General features: G+C 39.4%; 1 protein-coding gene across 1 annotated transcript in view; it reads left to right on the top strand.

The window, feature by feature from the left end:
• Positions 1-18374, top strand: part of SCML2 (Scm polycomb group protein like 2) — a 60630-nt gene that overhangs the window by 21030 nt on the left and 21226 nt on the right. The window contains exons 5-7 of the mRNA XM_050902127.1: positions 477-565; positions 1996-2239; positions 14986-15236. Of these exons, the coding sequence (XP_050758084.1) occupies positions 477-565; positions 1996-2239; positions 14986-15236 (584 nt within the window). The remainder of the gene's footprint in view (positions 1-476; positions 566-1995; positions 2240-14985; positions 15237-18374) is intronic.

Here is an 18374-nt window from a genome sequence, read left to right as displayed (position 1 = left end):
TCTTTTTTTTGTCTGTGGTCTGGTGAAAGAATTACAAGAGTCTCGAAAATAAAAAGATATCTCCTCAATAAATGAGAGAAGCTGGAGTGGAGGATGTTGTTTCAGAATGAGAGCAAAAAGCAGACCTGGAAAGTAAGCTAGGTGCTTGTGCTGAGGAAGTTCCACTGGACCAGGGACTGTGTGGGACAAGCTTATCATCTTCTGTACTAGAACTTGCATGTTGTTAAATCCTGGATGTTTATCTGTAATATCACAAATTATGATGAGTGATTCTGCAGGCAAGTCACTCAGAATGGAAATGCATTGCACGATGTTCTGCACTGACAGCGACCCTGTTTGTTCCTTCTCGGCTACTTTTATTTTGACCAAGTCCAAAATAGAGGGAATGAGGCATTAGTAAAACAGACTTTATATCCTTCTCCTCCTATTTTATTTTACAAACTGAAAGTAGGGCTATTTGTTTATTTGTTACTCAGGGTTCCAGATGAATGCATCTTCTTGGCCAATGTTTCTCTTAAGAACTCTCAATGGAGCTGAAATGGCACCCGCAGCATTCTTTAAGAAGGTAAGAAGAAAGGGACTGCTAGTAAACAACTTTCTATCAGTTGGTCCATGGTTACATTTTTTAATGAGGATGCCAAGATACTACCCTGTTGTCTGCAGCATGGGAAGGCAAGACTATTATTTAAAATGACTTTGAACTGGATTGGCAAGCTGCAAAGCTAGACAGGAAGCGATCTGCTTCTAGTCCATTGAGATAGGCATCTCTTTTACTGAGTTGAGACCTTCAAGTATGGTGTGTTATTTAGAAAAATTGTGTTAGCTCATTTTTTGTGTCTCGTGGATTTAAGATACAATGCATATCACATTTCTTAACAGCACCATATTCATGTGATTGTGCACAGGAGTAAAAAAAAATTTAATGGGGAATAAGAGCCATTGGAATACAGTGCTGCTTGGGAAGGTTTTGTTAAACATTTTCATTGGGCACATACTCATCATTTAAAATGTAGTTAGAAAGTAGTTGAAAATAGCAGAAAAAGCTGTTCAGTTTTTTTTAAACATGACTCGAGTAAGTTACTGTGAAACATGAAAAATTATATAAAAACAGTAATATTAAAATGATTTGTTAGTTCAATTTTTTGTCGAGGTGGTAAAACCCCGCTGTCACATTGAGTGACTTCATTTTTGATACTGAGAGTGACATTGACAAGTATGTCAGCAAATCAAACAGTTGGGTTCAGACCTGCAATCACATTGTTGTGTGTTAACTTTTTTATATAATTATATAATTTTTTTATATAAGATTATATAAATTTTCTGAGGCGTGATGAGCCATGCTTCCCTGTGCTAGCCTACCAGCACATCTGAGATGGCTTTTGGATAATGAGGTTCCTGAGGCTGAGGTGGTAATTCAGGTTCCATCGGGTCACAACTCCTGCTGTGGGGGTACACCTGTGCTGGTCACATTGACTTGATTTTTGTTTTTCTTTTGTCCACTTGGAATTGGTCTAAGGCCAGCTGAGTTAAGAGGCCTATAAATAATGTCCAATGCTAATGAATTTTTCATGGATTAATTGGGAGGTGAAGCTTTTACCAGACAGTTATCAGTCCCCAGAAATATCCATTCCCTGCAAACCTCCTCTTCTTTATTAGCATGTAATAATTTCATTTTAGTGTCTTCGCTGTCTTGCTGCCCAGACATAATGTATTGGGTGCAACCTATTGCTTATGTAAATACTTTTAGCAGGGTCTTTCTGTCATGGAGAATTTTGCTAATTATCCCAGCTGTGTTTGTGGGAACAGAATCTAGATTTTTATAATACAGAAGAGCAAAAGCAATTTTGAAACATGAGTAAATTTCCTTGAATGTCTACTATAACTTTTTGAGAGTAGTGAGTGTAAGAAGTAAGGATGTTGAAGAAAAATAGAGGCTTTTCTTATTTTTCAAGAGGCCATAGAAATACAGATATTCCACCACTCTTACTTTTGTAGGAACCACCAAAACCTGTGCCAAACTGCTTTAAAGTTGGAATGAAACTTGAAGCTATAGATAGAAAGAACCCATACTTGATTTGCCCAGCAACCATTGGAGATGTTAAAGGAGATGAAGTCTTTGTTACATTTGATGGCTGGAGAGGAGCATTTGACTATTGGTGCAGATGTGATTCTCGAGATATTTTCCCAGTCGGATGGTGTAGCTTGACAGGAGATGCATTACAACCACCAGGGAACAATGGTAAGATGACCAATAATATTGCTTAATTATTTTTCCCCTCAATTACAGCAGAATTTTAAAAACGAGCTGGCTGTATGCAGATAAGACTGAAGATTTGATTTGTGAGTAGCTGATGAGGATGAAACGTTGTTAAATTCTCTTTATGTAGTTTAAAGCTAATAGGATAGTTTCTGGGAAACAATTTTTGTCTGTTCATAGTAACTCTGGGAACGTGTTTTATTTAATATTGTTAGGAGGGTTTTTGATAATCTTTGATTTTTTTTGTGTGCTTGTGAAGAATCTTGGACTTAAACTAGATTTGTGGTTTGTATTATAGATAGTTAAATGCTCCTGTTTAACGATACTAATATGTTGGCTGCAGCAGAACTTTATATTAAGCTAACTGCTAAGAAAGTAAAGTAGTCTTTGCTTCTGTGATGATTGAAGGTTTAAACTATATGTTTAGTGTTTCTTCCTTCATATTCACAGAATTTTGTCTTGAAGCTGCCTATTCTGAATGCTTTGTCATCCTCATGCCTTTAAGGATGTTTGTACATAGGGTTATAAAGTCCCTTTAACTAATGGCCACTGTGCTTTATAATGTACAGCTATCCACCTTGGAAAGAAGGGAAATGGAACACAGAGGGATATCCCTGAATGTAATCCCTCTGCTACTCTGGGGATCTCTTGTCATGTTTCTGTAGTGTGAGGCTTTTCTGTCAAACTGTTTGGGCTCTTCTATCCTTACGCCTTTCAAATTTGACAGGAAGAGAGGTTTTTAAAGAGGGGAACCATATTTTAATTTATTACTTTAATATTGTTGACCAGAATAATTTGTTCTCATGGTAAGCATTTTCACAGCTGGTATTAGGTGAGTAAGAACCGAGTAGACCAGTGTCACAGAACTCTCACTGGAAGTACCAAAGGAACAGAAGCAAGAAGGCAAGAAATCAGTCATGTTTCCTACCCTCTCCATCCCCATTGTTTTTTTCAATCTTTTGCCAGCAGGTCAAGAACCATATGGAAAATCTAACTGAAATTAGTTAAGAGTACCTCTGCATCCTTGCCCGCACCTGCCTGTCTGTAGTTGCTGTCTGCAGTTACTGCCAATGGTCATTGTACCTGTAATCTAGCTTAGCCTGTTTTGGCAGATTTCAGCAAGGGAGCAACTATGTGTGTAGCTGTACTGGCGGATCCAGGATGATCTGCCAGTACAAACCTGCAGTGAGAAGGCAGGGGGAAGTCAGGTGAGGACAATCTACATTCGATCAGAAGTCGTCTAACAGGTACCAAGCTGACCTCAGTCTTAATGTTTCTGTGCCCCCAATCTGTAAAGTGTCTTTCTCAGCTTCTTCAGAAGGTTGACCTTGTCTTAAGAAATCATGTATGAGATGTGTTATTATGGTAAGTTAATTACGTTAATTGTGGTGAAATAAAATGGCTTTATACAAAAGGGGCTGTGTAAATAAGTGGTGTAAAATTTTTAGAAGATATTTTGGTGACAGTTTAGATTGCTGAGTCCAATTGCATCTTCTGGAAAGACGCATTATTAAGTGGTTTAGTCTACTCCAGTTTCACTGCTGGAGAGCCAGCAATATTTTGAGATAATACGTACAGAATTTTTCTTGCCTGATTAGTTAAATCTAGTTGTTCAGGTAATAAAACAAAGTTCTTGCGTATGTTCAAATTTACTGAAGGCTTGAAATACCTACCCAGGTATTTTTATGGATTCTATTGCTTTGTTATGAAAAACAATAACACTTTAGGCATTAACAAAACCTGAAGCAAGGTTCATACAGACTTGTAGTCAAAATGGAGAATTTTGGACATGTGATAGAAACTGAGGGCAGAGAGGTGCAGGCTGGGGATTTCGTTATTTTTAATTCTAAAAGTGAGCCCAAAGTTAACTGTAGTTTTATTAAAATTGTGTGTGCTCCTTTTTTCCTTGTTCAGAGCATAAAGAATTTGTTCTTTCAGTTTTGCTTCATGTGCTTATTTTTAATGTGCTGTTGTTCATGTTATATGCACTTGTCAAATTTACATAGCTAGATGAAATATTTTTTGCTCTCAGGTTATGTTTTTCACTGTTATTTGATCGCTTTTTAGCCATTAAAGAACTGTAATGATAGTCCTTTATTAAGATGTAAATAATAGCTTCAAGGAGAGTGTAATCAAGTCATTTCAATTCAGAAATATGATAATGTTGTCAGGATTCTTCATTAAGTCACATTAACATTGACTACTCCTGTTAAGGAAGAAAGTATGGCAGATACTATATTGTAGGGAGTCACTTGAAATATGATAGTATTATTCTGGCCTGGACTTTTTTCCTGCAGGTTAATTTAGTATTTCTGCCTTGAATTACCACAATAGAAAGTGAAATAATTGACTGAGTGTGGCTTAAATTTCAGAGTGAATATAATGAGAAGTATCCTTGATTTTTGTAACTACCTTTACTGAAAGCACTTAAATGTGTTAAATCCCTGGTTAAAGGACTGAAAAAAACCCCTCAGATTTTGGTGAAAAAGCAAAATCAATATCCTGCAATCTAACTATGAAAGCAATAAAGGATGCTTTAAATTTCATCCATACCCAGGACAACAATTTCCTGCCATGACGCTTACATTTTAGGGTCTAATTTAGCCTTCTGAAAGAGAGATAAAATGTAGTAAGGGAGGCAATATGAAAATTACGGAAGATTTTATTTCAGCTGTTTACTGTCTTAGCCATTTAGGATGCCCAGAGAGAATGTAGGACCTCTGTCATGGGAGGTTTTTAAGAACAGTTTAAACACAGGCTTCTTAGATATGGGTGAATTTATTCAGACCAGATTACGTGGTATATTTAGTCTTTATAGCCGTATCTTCTGTAACTCGCATTGATTTTAGACAGATAAGCTCAGGAACTAAGGCACAATTAGTAGAAGATAAAATGGAGAAGGTAGGTGAAAAGTTGTTTTGGACCAACTGTTTTTAGCATTCAGACCTTAATCTTTGTGTTGATGTTTTGTCTTTGGTCCTTATCAGAAAATGTGACTTAAGTGGACCTGGCTGGGTGTCACGGTATGCGTACAGTGGTGTGAAATGTAGCGTTCAATATTTATACTAGCAGAAGCTGTGCTTAGCTAATATTGTGGTTTGTTTCCTTAGAAATCTCTCTGATAGTAGTAATTTATGTTATGTATGGTTTGACAACAGTGCTTGATGTTGGCTTGGCCTGCTGGCCCAAGGTTAATATTTTAAGGATGCAGTAGATTGTTTTCTCTGTGTCTCTTGGTCACTTCACTGCTTTTAGAGATGACTTGTCACTCAGGAACTCAGGTTCATCGTTGTGAACTTTAGCTGGTGAAAGAAGTTGGCATGATAGTGTCTATGCTGGATCAATCTGAAGGACCATCTGCTCTAGCAGGCTTTCTCCAGCAGTGGCTGAAAGCAGATGTCTGAAGAAAAGCATAAGCACATGAGAAAGGTTTGCAGAAGTATTCCTAATATCTGGCCGTCTACAACCCAGCACCTCCCAAGCCCAGAATAATGCTTTTATGCTGAGTACCTCCTGGAGGAGCTTGATCTGTTTTGTTCAGTTGTATTTTGGAGCCATCTGAACTTTTAGCACCGACAACATTCTGTAGTAAGGAATTCTGTACTTGAGTACACATTCTGTGGAAAAGGAGATATCCTTTTTCTTGCTGGTAGTTTCTTTTGTTGTCCTCGTGTTCTTGTGCTGAAATAGCTTCTTGTACTTCCAGTACTTGTACAGGAAGACACAGTAAATAATCATTCCTTAATTGTTGTCTTCATATCCATCACAATTTTGTAGACCTATATGCTAGCTTCCCTCAGCCATCTGTATTCCAAACTTGTAAAATCCTGCTCTGTTTTTCATTGTTATGGGATCAGTTTAATTCCTCTGGTCACCCTTGTTCTTCCATACTGTTTCCATTTCAGCTATGGCATTTTTGAGCCACTGGAACCAGAAGTGCACAAGGTATTTAAGACTTAGTGGCATAGTGGTGGTTTCTGTTTTGTTTTCTGTTCCTTCTATAATTATTCATGAATTGGGATTTGGGATTTTTGGACTACTACAGAGCAATGAACTAATACTGTCATAGAAACACTTATTTTAATTCTAAGATGTCATTTTTGTATACATCAGCTAATAGCCCGTCATAGATCACAGAAGCTGGATTACTTTGAGTTGCTTGACATTGAATTTCATCTGTTACTTCCTCTGCTGAGCAACTGCCCAGCTTTACAAGATATTTTTATACATCTTTACTGACTCAAATAATTGTTCAGCAGTTGTTGCCATCTCATGCTTTACCCTTTTCCTAGATCATATATGAATCAAATGGCACAAACCCAAGCAGAGATCTCATCAGGATTTCTCTAGAGTCCTCTCTTGACTGTGGAAACATGTCTGTTTGGTATTTTCTAAGAAATTCTTTAGAAGGATCATGAGTATCTTCCCTCGTATCCATTGCCAGCTAAGGATTTTTTTAAGAGACTGCGGTGTGAGATCTTGTCAAGTGCAAATCCACAGACTACATCAATTGACTTTCCATTGTCTGCTTGCTTATTGACTCCTTAAAAAAAAATAATAGTAGATTTATGAGATGTGACTTTTCTCTACAAAAGCTATGATTGATTTTCCCCCAACACATCGTATTTATCTTTGGGTTCACTACCTCTGTTCTGTACAAGAGTTTTTAGCAACTTGGCCAGTACAAACGTCAGGTGTCCTGTCCGTACCTTGCTGGCTAGAGTGTTGGCATTGCATTAACCACTTTTTTAAGTCTCTGAACTTCAGGCAATTTTAAGGACAAACTTGCACAGAACCATCAGTAAGTTGAACATTTCATCTTTTCGTTTCCTTAAAACTCCTAAGTGCTGTATGTCCTGCCAACTCTCTACTACTTGCTTTGTCTCCATTTCCTGACCTCTACTACTAGTACTTCATGTCAGGGAACTTGTTTCAAATCCCTATGAAGAGGTGTTCTGATACGGGAACTGAAGTGATGAGCTTCCTTGGAGTGAGTAAGAACGCAAAAAACCATTGAGTCTTGTTGCTTTAGTATTCTCTTCTGTGTTTGCTCATTCTGAAATTTGATCATCTGTAGGGTCCATATAACTTCTTCTTTTGATATGCTTTAAAAAGGCTTTTTAAGTTTGATATCTTTTGGATGTTTTTCTATTAACTCTTTTCTAGGCCAAACATATTATGATTTTCTATTTAACCACCATAGATTGTAATTTTTATTTTACTCAAGTGGATGATAGAAAGCTTTTAATATGCCTAAGAATATTCTTGTATTGCACTGTAGCTAGTTGTATCTGAGACTTATGATTGAAGTAGAGGGCAGATGACTGGAGATTGTCAGAGCAGTTTGCTGTTTCTATATAAATTCATTTTACTGTTTAGTCATTACATGTAAATGGCAGTTACTTAGGCAACCCACCTTTTTATTTATAATAGAAGTAAAACCTTTTCCATAAGAGAGAGAAAACAAAAGAACAACTGGGGACAAGCCATGTGGGAAATAAGTAGTTTCACTTGCAAAGATCTGTTTCAGTATAAAGTAGTGTCTATCATTTAGATGTGAACAGCATCTGGAGGGGGATCAGTTTCTATATATCCCTGATCCTCATAGTCTTGTGAAGCCAGATCTTTGACGGATAAAGGTGATGCAAGAACTCAGGAAGGAGGAACTGCTCTCTGCACTGTACAGGAGAGAATTTGGGTGACCAAAGGAAGATGATGTAGTAATCTAAATAGAAAGTGATACACTGTAGCTTTTATCCTTAGTCCCCTCCTTCCCTCCTTCCCTCCTTCCCTCCTTCCCTCCTTCCCTCCTTCCCTCCTTCCCTCCTTCCCTCCTTCCCTCCTTCCCTCCTTCCCTCCTTCCCTCCTTCCCTCCTTCCCTCCTTCCCTCCTTCCCTCCTTCCCTCCTTCCCTCCTTCCCTCCTTCCCTGTCTCCCCCCTTCCCCATCGCGTGTCCCCTCATTGCTTTTTCTCCCAATTCAGTGCATTTATTGTCAGCAAGAGCAATCTTCTTTCATTACACTAATCAGCCTGTGATGTTAAAGGTCTCCTTCAAAAGCTGTCTGCAGCAATAAGAGTAGTACAGGCTCAAGCAGAGATTAAAAAGTATCTTATTTGTCTGTTTTATGATTTCTTAATTTAGTTTTATCTAATTTTCAGATGTGTTCTCAATGCTTGCTTTGTGCAGATTTTTCTAAGCTAGCTACTGGAGATGCACTTATCTGTTATTGATAATGAAATTACGTCAAAATAACTGTGCTGTATTTTCAGCTGAGTTGTACACAAATGTGCAACATCAATATAAACTTAAGTACTACTCTATATGTTTGCAGATGAAACAAAAGAAGTGTTGAAACTTTAGACAGAGCTACAGTTAGACCTGTGAAAAGACTCTGCATTGTTTAAAGTAGCCAAAAAAAATCAGATAAGCATGGTAATTCTTAAGTTTCATTACAGAAAAAAACAAATGCTGAAATGGTACAATTTCATACTGCTGGAGGTTTCATTTTTCTGTCAGTGCAGCCAGCTTCTTTTTGTGAGCAGGTCACAGTAGTTAAATCAGGCACATAGAGTAAGCAGATTTATGCTGTCTTCAGAATTGTACATGAAAAACTCCTCAGTGCTTCAGGCTAAAATCTGATTTGCCACATTCTCTCACATGTTAAGCTTTTTTTATTTGGTATTAATGTTTCTTGGCATCTTGCAGCAAGGCCTGGATGGTGCTGCTACAGGGCAGTAATCACTTATGAAAAAATAAAGGTTTTGCCTTTCCCAAAGCTGTGACCTTACTGTAAGTCTGGTTTCGTCACCATCTTACCATGTTTATTTATAAGGTAGTTGTAATTTTCTTTTAAATTGGAAGTACTCCAACACATGTATTTTTGACTGTCACACAGACAATATTTTTTTTTATTTGCTCTTGTTCAGGTCTTGTGGATACTAATGTCAGCAGTGGTTGTGTTGCCCAATTAGTGGATGGGATTGAGTGGATTTTTTCCAAATCTATGCTAGTACATATAAGCTATGTTAAGAATATCAGTGCTGTCATTCAGATATTGAGACAAAACAAATTGTGGCATTGCACTAACCACACTCTGTGTTTCTTTTTTCTTCCCCTGAAGCTTGTTGCATTTTATTGTTTCATTTTGGGCCCACCTTTCATCCTGCTGATGCTGTTTAGGGAAAAAATGGCAAAACCTGGGCAGAATCAGTAATGATGGGGTGAAGAATCAGGATGTTAAAACTCTTACCCGATGTGTAGAGCTAGGCTTTGCCAGGCTTATTGACAGATTCATCATCAGCACACCTAAACTGTCTTCAGGTAACTCAAGTTTGTGCAGTTTTGATAGTTTATCGGATATTTACTTGCTCTCTTCCTTCTCAGCTTATCATCAAAACACAGTTTGTTTTGGGGGGGGGCGGGTTTTGGTTGGGGTTTTTTTTGCTAGTGTGGTTGCAATGGCAATGCTTTGTTGAAGGGTGGGACTAGAAGCTGGCTTTTTACAGTTCTTGGTTTCTGGAGGTTGACTGGAGAGATCTTTCCAGGAGTCTTTCTTTTGTTTTGCTTGTACCCCCCACTCCCGCAGGCCCCCTGCCCCAGCTGGGCTATTAAAAGTTGTTTTTTTGGAGGTGATGTGTGTTAGCTTGGTTAGCAGTGGGTTTTGATGGAGCTTAATTAGTATTTTCACAGGTCTGTTCTGTAGGTGCTGGCTTGCCTAGCTCTTGAAAATGTGGGAGACTGGGGGTGGGGGTGAGGGACCGAAGGTGCTGCAATGCTGCCTGGGGAAATGCTTTCCTTTCCTCCAGTTTTGTCTTATGTTGCTTGGAGCCCTCCGTTTCACCTTTCAGGGCTGTGAAAGGAAGGCTAGGATTTTTCACAGAAGATAGCAAGAGACTTTTGTTTTTCTTTTCTTTTGTTATACTGGTAGCAGAAACTAAAATCTAGAAAGAACAAAATTGCAAGCCATAATGTCCATGTCTTGCCAAGGTGGATGTTGAAGTCTCCAAGCGCGGTGTTGCTTTTTAGATAGCAAAATGGTGACTTATAACTGATTTTGTATCATAGCAACATATCAATTAGTACCTCGCAGCTACCTCTTAACCAGAAGTAATCCAAACACAGATAGAAAGAGGTGGCATGTATTACAGATACTTACGCTTTTGTATGGCTCTCTTGTTCAATTGAGACATAAGGACATAAATTTTTATAATCCTTGGCAGTAAGCTGTTTTGAAAAATTGCTAATCTTTTCCACCTCCTTTGCCAGTTGTCAAAACTATCATGATAATAACTTACTGTATTAAAGAAGGTTAATTTTATAGTTAAAATCCCGGGCTAGAAGTCAGGAGGTATGTTTCCATTACTTCTGCTGTGGAATGCTCACATGGATTTAGGATAAGTTGCTAAATCTCTTTGCCTCATTTTTTTTATCTGTAGATGAGAGAAGGGCCGGGTTTTTATATTCTCAGAAGAGCATTTGGCTTGCGCCTCAGTGGGGGCATAGGAACAATACTGCAGTACAAATAGAATCATTTCTGTCTTGAAAGAAATGCTGTTTTAAACACTGAATTACTGTTTTTACTGTCCTAATTGGCACCTTCACCTAAGGTAGCAATGCTGTGTTCACAGAATGTATGGCAAAATGGGCCTCTATCTTGCTTTGTGTAATTTCACTTCAGCTCTTTGAAGTCTTGTCTTGTAATTGCTTCTCTGTGACAGTGAATGGTAGATTTCTAATGTTTAAATATTACAAATCTGAACCTTTTTTCCCCCTTGCTTTCCATAAAAACATGGAGTGAAGCAGTCACTGTGGATTATTTGAGGGAATTTTATGAATTAGAATTGCATGAGAATTCTGGCTTCTGAGCTGTCATCTGTCCCATCCACTTCCCAAGCGTTAGAGGTTTCGGTAGCTTCAGATTTCACAGTTGTCTTAAATATCTGACTTATTCTGGCAAGAGATCTTGGGGATAACAGTCTGGGGTCAAATTTTGCAGTCCTGCATGTGTCTGGGCAGTTTTTCTGCTTCTACAAGTCTAATCTTTCATGTCCTTCTCATGCAAATGAGCTCGGTTGACTCCAGTGGATCTGCTTGTGCGAATGAGGACTGAGTTGTGACAATGCACCTCTAGGTTGTGAGTTCCAAGATACTGGATTTGGAGTTTCTCTTATGTACGTTGGATACAAAGTTTATAGGTGTTGGGATTCTCACAGAACAGTTTGGGGGAAAAAAAAGAGAATGTTTTGAATGAACAGGAATTGAAAGTATGAAAGCTGTGCTTGCGTGTTGCATGAAGGTAGTCACCTATAGCACTCACTAACATGACAGTATAACTAGAGCTCTGTGAACTTTGAAAACGCCGTGTAGTTGCTAACATTACTATGGTAAAGTATGTTTGTGTAGCATGATGTCTGCTCTTCAGTTACTGAGGACGCCGGTTCAGTTTTTGGGTGTGAATAAGAGACTTGGGAAAGAATGCCATGCAATGCATCCCACTCCTGAAACTGGAGCAGTGGATATTTATGTAGAAGAGCAACACGACACAAATGCTTGATTTTGTTTGTGCAAATGAGAAGGCCTTTGTGATGCAAAGCAGCATCCTGAAAAGGCAAATGTGGTTTTTCGGTTGTAAATATCCCAGCTAAATAGTGCAGTAATTGCAAGCAGAGCTTGGCATTTTTCCTCTCTATTCTCTTCATCGTTATATTTTAACAAGTTCTCATGAGACTATTAAAACGTCTTAGTTTTTGGAACATGTGGCCTAGTGGGGATAACTCTGTCTACAGATGCAGTGGGTTGGCAGCTCGATTTTGCATGTCTTTTCATTTCCCTCCAGATCCTGTGACCCAGCGTAACCTTTGGTCTCCCTCTGAAGGCCGGGGTGAAGGAAGTATGAGCAGGTGACTGATGATCACTGTCAATACAGCCTGCAGACAATATGGGAATTACTTTAGCAGTCTCCCACTCCCTTGTGCTCCCCCCATCCTCTCTTAAATCAACAAATGCAAATAGCAGCCTCCTCATTTGCTGCTATCTCCGGGAGGCTGCTCAGGCAGCATGGGGCTTTGTTGCAGTCCTGCCTATTGAAAAAAGCGACTTCAGCCCTAGGCAGAAGGAAAAGTACCAAATGGGACCTGACCCCCCCCCTTAATGGTTAATGCTGCTAATATTTGGTCCTCTGGCGTATACAGGTAGGAAGATGCTGAGATGAGGGTACTTGATGTGTGTGGTTCAAGAGGGCAGGCTGAAGTGGTTGGATCTGTTTGCATGTTACTCTTTGTCCGGTAAATGCCCTTCTGGAAGGGAGTAGGGATTGCCCAGTGTCCCGAAACTCATGCCTGTGTTCCTAGAACCTGTTGACATTGCAATTAGCTGTGTATTTAACCTTTGCTGTGTCTTTACTGTGCAAGAATAGAAATGCATTTGCTAGATTTTGGCATAGGCAGAGGCACAAAGAATTTGTGAAACAACATTTCTTTATGAGGTCATGATTGTTTTGTTAAATACGTAGTTGTGTGGCACAAATAAACAAAAATAGCTGCATTTTACATTGGCATAAGCATAATACAGGATGCAATACGTAGTACTGTATTGTACAGCACACAGTTGATATTGTTTTGCTTTCCAGATGTACAGCTTAACACAAGTTGTCATTCAGCAATTCAGAGATGTAAGAGTAATGCTATGCCAGCATTTGGTTAAAATTCTGTTTATCTTATTTTAAGCTGTCATTGCTTATGAAAATAAGTTTTGGCATACATAAATAAAAGGAAAGTGATCACTTTGCACATCCAGAAGGTCCTTCTCAGATACCTAGAGATATCATGTCTGTATTTGATGTATTAGGATTGCAACCAGCCATAATGAAGAGATTTCTTCTGAACTGCCATTTAGGAATATTAGATTAGTAACCAAATCAGACAAATAGCAATGTATGTAAATGCTCCTACAGCTTTAAAAATGTGTGTCAGTAGTACTTGTATTTTATAACAAGTCTGTTTGCAGTGTGTATTTCATCTTACTGTGACATTTTCTATTGCAAATACTTAATAACAGTTAACTCCTGAATAAAAATTCAGAGTTGAAGTAACAGTTGTAAAGCTAGGTGCTGGACTGTTAAGGTGAATATCACTCATAGAGCTAGACATTAAAACTGTTACTCAATCTTTAAGTATGTTCTTGTCTCAAGATCTCATTTCAAATATATCTTTGAGTTTTAGTATGTGTTTTATTTGCTTACCAGAAAGCCTCAACATACTAATATTTTAGGAGAAGAAATATTCCAAATTCACAAAAATCCAGGAAATTAACTATTAGCAGCCTCCTGTGCTCCACTTTCAGTGTGCATTAGCACTTTGGATCAGGCACTGGTGACTGACACAGTCAAAGCCCGCTTGAACCCTAACTTGGAATACTTCTAAGTTGGGTCACATTAAGTTCATGGTATTTAAGGTTAGGGTGACTCACAGGAGTTTAATCATCAGCGAGATGCAAAAGGCTGTAGTAGGGGCAGTGTGATACCAGAAAGCCGTCTAACTTTAGTGTAAAGGCTTCAAATGATTTCAAATATGTTGTGTGTTCCTTTCCCACACCTCTTGCAGCAAGGGTGGGTTGATGTCACAAAATCTCCCATTTTCGTCTTCTACTTACCCCTTCCACAACTTATGCATTTGTCTGCCTGCTAGCAATCAGGCCAACAAAACGGAACATTTGTTGGACTTTTGGACTTAGTAATTGCTTTTTGTTGGCCACAGGTGCTGCTGTAGCATGGTGCGGTACATCTTTTCATTGAGGATATGTCCTTGTCCGTAGGTTCTATTTGGCATCCTTCTGGTGTTTTAATCAGTCCATTGCAAAGGGAATTGTCAAAATAAAATCATCATTATTACTTCAGGGAAGAGTGAGTGGGGTGGAAAAGATTGCTAACTAGGAAATTCTGTTCAATGAAATCTGATGACATCTTGCACCTTCACACCAGATTATAATACAGTCACATCATATACATATTGGATCAATTTTGTATTGGGATGGGAGATTCAACAGAGAACCACTTCAGTGTTAAGAATGAATAAAAATGATACTTTGTGTTTGATTTTTGGAAGTCCTTCTTCCAAATAAAATTTTAAGTCTGGATGGCCTCAGGTAGAAAAATCTGGGTATAGTTATGTGAACTTAAGTTTCTAAACTGGCATCTCAGACAAATGCTCATTAATGATACTTTGCCTATCATCGGTTTCTCCTCTTCAATGGGATGATTTTCTTTGCTGCTCAGAATTGGTTTGTAGCTCCCTAAAAGTAGTTGGCATGTCTTGTAATTGTGGAAACTGCTCTTAGAGGAGACCGGATGTATTATGGGCTGTATAATTTGTGAAGTATTTTGAAGGCCTTCTTGATGAATGGCACTTTATAAATATCTTATTGTAATTAAGTTATGGGAAGCATTTATAAGGTGAGTGGATTAATTCTTTTTTTTAATTTTATTTTTATTTGAATGTTTTTCTCTTAGGAAAGTCCCTCTAAAAGAATGGGTATAAAGAGTTCTCTCTTTGGCTTTAATGAAGTTACATAGTTCCATGCCAACCACAAGTTCAAAATATCCAAGTATATTTATTTTACAATGTAAATTGTGCACTACATTTTTTTTTTTAAGCCTTTGTTAGAAAAGTTGCTTTCCATCATTCATTTTGAGGTTTTCCCCCCCTTCCCTTTTGTTTTTGTTTTTCCTCAGTTTCCATTACAAAGAGCAGTGCAAAAATCCAATCTTCCCCTTCCAAAGTGACCCGGCGTTCAATGCAGTCTCCACAGAAATCTGCTCCAGTACCAGCGCAACGGGGCAGGAAACCAGGTCGGGGCAAACCCCCTGGACAGTCTGCAGTTCCCAAGAAGGGCAGGTCTCCTAAAAATATTCCCCTGACAAAAAGCACCTCTCATACTGAAAATCTTAAAACAAGGAAAAAAAGTTTAAAACCTGGAAAAAAGGTTAGTCCTTATCTACTACTTTACTTTATATTGCAAAATTTTGTAGTGAGATTTTTTTAATTATTATTATTTAATTTTTTTTCTTCTCTTCAGCCTTCAGGGCTTTACTGTTTTCAGCAACAGATTACAAGAAAAAGTCTAGAATAGCTATTCTGGAACATTTCAGTATAAACTTCTGTGGATTATTTTATTCCAGAACAAGATTACTAATTTATTTATGGGTGAGTTGTTAGTGTTGAAAAGTACTATTCTGGAATAGCCATTTCCAGTAAAATTATAAGAGCCAGGGAAGCCTTTAGGCTTTTTAGTCTGGGTTATTTTGTTACTGAACCATATGTATAGTTTGCGTAATTTTTTTTTTTTTTTATTGTTTCGTGTTTAGAAACAAAGGATTAGGAACAGTGAAGGCTTTGTTGCGGAATTTAAGCATCTTAAGCATACAGCTGGATTTGCCAAATGAATCTCTTAGATACCCTCTAATCCTGGCGATACTAGCATGAAGCAGGAAGCTTCTTTCCAGGCAATACATTTCTCCAGGTGTGGGCCTAATTCTGCCCTGGTCTGAAAGACGTGATGCCTTTCTGCCTTTCTCCCTGCCAAGCTGAGTCAGACCTGGAGTGTTGGCAGCTGCCTCCAGCTTCAGCTCCTCTGGAGCTGTTTGATCAGGTACAAATCGGCACTGCTGTAACCCCCGCTTCCCGCTCCCACGTTACACCAACACTGGTGGGTAAACAATCCCAGAGTGAGCTAGTTCAGGGAGCTAAACTGGTAGACAACTAACCCGGCATCCATCCCTCTTCCTTCCTTCTTCGTGTGCCCCACCCCAGAAAAGCACAAATGCTGCGGCTGCTGCAAGGAAGCATAGGATCACAGCAGGGAAGATTTAGGGCAATTTGAATTGCTGTGGAAGTACAATCTATTTTCCGAGGCTTGCTCACCCACTGCAGGCTGTCAAAGAGGCATAGCCATCCTGCAGTCCTTCCCCAGACAATTTGTGTCTGTCCCTGTGCTCCTCCCTCCTTTGCATTAGCACTGATGGGGGAGTAGGGGGGCATTGTTTTTTCTGGTCCCCCCACCCCTCCCCAGTTTCAAAAAGTTGAAGTCTGGGGGGTTTTCTCCTCCAGTCTGGATCACTGTGGGCTATGGGATCTATTGCTAGTGATGTGTGGGAAGGAGTGGAGTAATGGCACAGGTGGGACTTCTCCCTTCAGTGATAGTGCTGATCAGTGTAAAGTGCTAGTGAAGTAACATTATTAGAGCATACCCAGAAGGCTCTAGCACAAAACTGGAAGCAGGCACTTTGTTGAAATGGTGACCACAAGGTAAGAAATTATTCTGGGGACCAGAAATTGAAAGCCGAGTGCTGTCTCTTCTGCTACCTGCCCCTTCCAGTCAGGCATCCAAACTGGTAGGCTGCTGATGCAAGTGTTCTCCAACTTTGTCTCTTGCTTGGTGTATCAAAGTGCAAAAGGAACACAGATTAAAGAGGAAAAAGGTGCTCCCATCCAGACTCAGCTGGTGCATGGGGTGTTCTCCATAAGTCTGGGGGGCTTTAAAGGAGAGCACTGAACACAGGACTTTCATATCTTAAGGACATACTCAGGTATGGCAGGATGCGCACTTTCATGTAAGAGTTTTGTCCTCTGTGTCTCATGAAAAAGAAATTGAGAGGCTTTGTGTATCCTTTGAAAGAATAATTGGAGGCATCTCGCCCTTAGAGGAGGCTTCTAAAAGCTGGGTGTCTGAAAGTGTCTGCTTGGAGCACTGCATTTAGCACCTGGTCTGTGTGAGATACTTGGGGGGATTTGCTTGGGGAATGGGGGTTACTGCTGACACTCCTTGTCTTGAGGCAGTGAGTCTGAGGTACCTCTGCACACTCCTGATTTCCTCTGTGGGACCAGGCGACTAAGAGTTAGGTTTTGCAGAATCTAAGTTTGATATATCTAACTTGGGAGTTTTACTACTTAACTTTAGCATTAAAACCTTTAAAAATTAGCTCCTTTTGAGAATCCATGGAAGGTTGTTATTCCTTTGGTACATGGTTAAATTGCCAAGATCTTACACATATGTGCAAGCTCTTCTTTGGACTGTACACCTGTTAGCATAAGGGTGAAGAGAGGAAATGGCTTTGTGGGAGTTCTGCAGAGACAGGAGTACCATACAGCCTGTATACCTCACAATACATAATGCAAATGTAATGCAAGAGGTATGTGCCTAGAGATTTGAAAGTGCTTTCCCCACCACCCCCGCCAAGACCGATCCAGAAAAACCCTCCAGATTTCAGGCTAAGTAATTGTGCTTCAAGTGTGAGCTGGCTATGTGGTAGTTCAAAAGCTGTGTATTTAGGGAGATATTGTGTATTGGTCTGTGCCTGATACTCTGTAGAGTTGTTTGACTTTCTTTGCCCTTTTAAGTTTGTAATGCTGCAAAGTTTATCATTGTGCAGGTATTAACTTTTATTATACAGCTAGGAATGTTGAGCTGTTGTGTCATTTTTCTCCCTTATTTAAAATGTTTCTAAGCTTCTCCGTAAGTATGAGATGCATGTCAGTTTTGTTTTCTATTTGTCTCCCCCAGTTTGCACTGTATGTTTTTAATCTGTCATAATGAAGAAGAAATCTCTTTACATCTCTTTCATTATTTTTAAAAGTACACTTCGCATAACAATGCAAAGAATTCCTTCCAGAATTTCTTGAAGAAGTGCCTTGGTCTGAGTGTGGATCACAGCCCTAAATTTGACCCCACAAGAAGAGAGGTTTTAAGGGTCAGGGTAAAGCCTGTGAAGTTGGCCATGTGATGCCAGACTGTGAGCAGTGCTCTCTGCAGGCAAACGGAGCTGGTGTGCCCTCCCAGCTGGCAGGGGCCAGCCAGCGACACCCTGACAAAGCAAATGTGCTGAGCCCTGCTGGGAACGTGGCCTGCCTCGTGAAACGACATGGCTTTGAGACCGCAGTTTGCTGCTCCTAAGTTTGGGGTTGCGAAATGAGAACCTCAGCTGAGCAAGCGTAACATGCTGTATTTCCAAAACTCATGCTCTTTTCTCCTTCTGAAGGAGACGGTAGGAAATGGCCGGCTAGCCTCACCACACTTATGTGTTAGCGTGGAGGGCGGATAGTTCCTCTGTCTTACAGCTTAGTG

This window comes from Gymnogyps californianus, chromosome 1, assembly GCF_018139145.2.
Source record: "Gymnogyps californianus isolate 813 chromosome 1, ASM1813914v2, whole genome shotgun sequence".
Lineage (NCBI taxonomy): Eukaryota > Metazoa > Chordata > Aves > Accipitriformes > Cathartidae > Gymnogyps > Gymnogyps californianus.
This window is presented reverse-complemented; position numbering and strand designations above follow the sequence as displayed.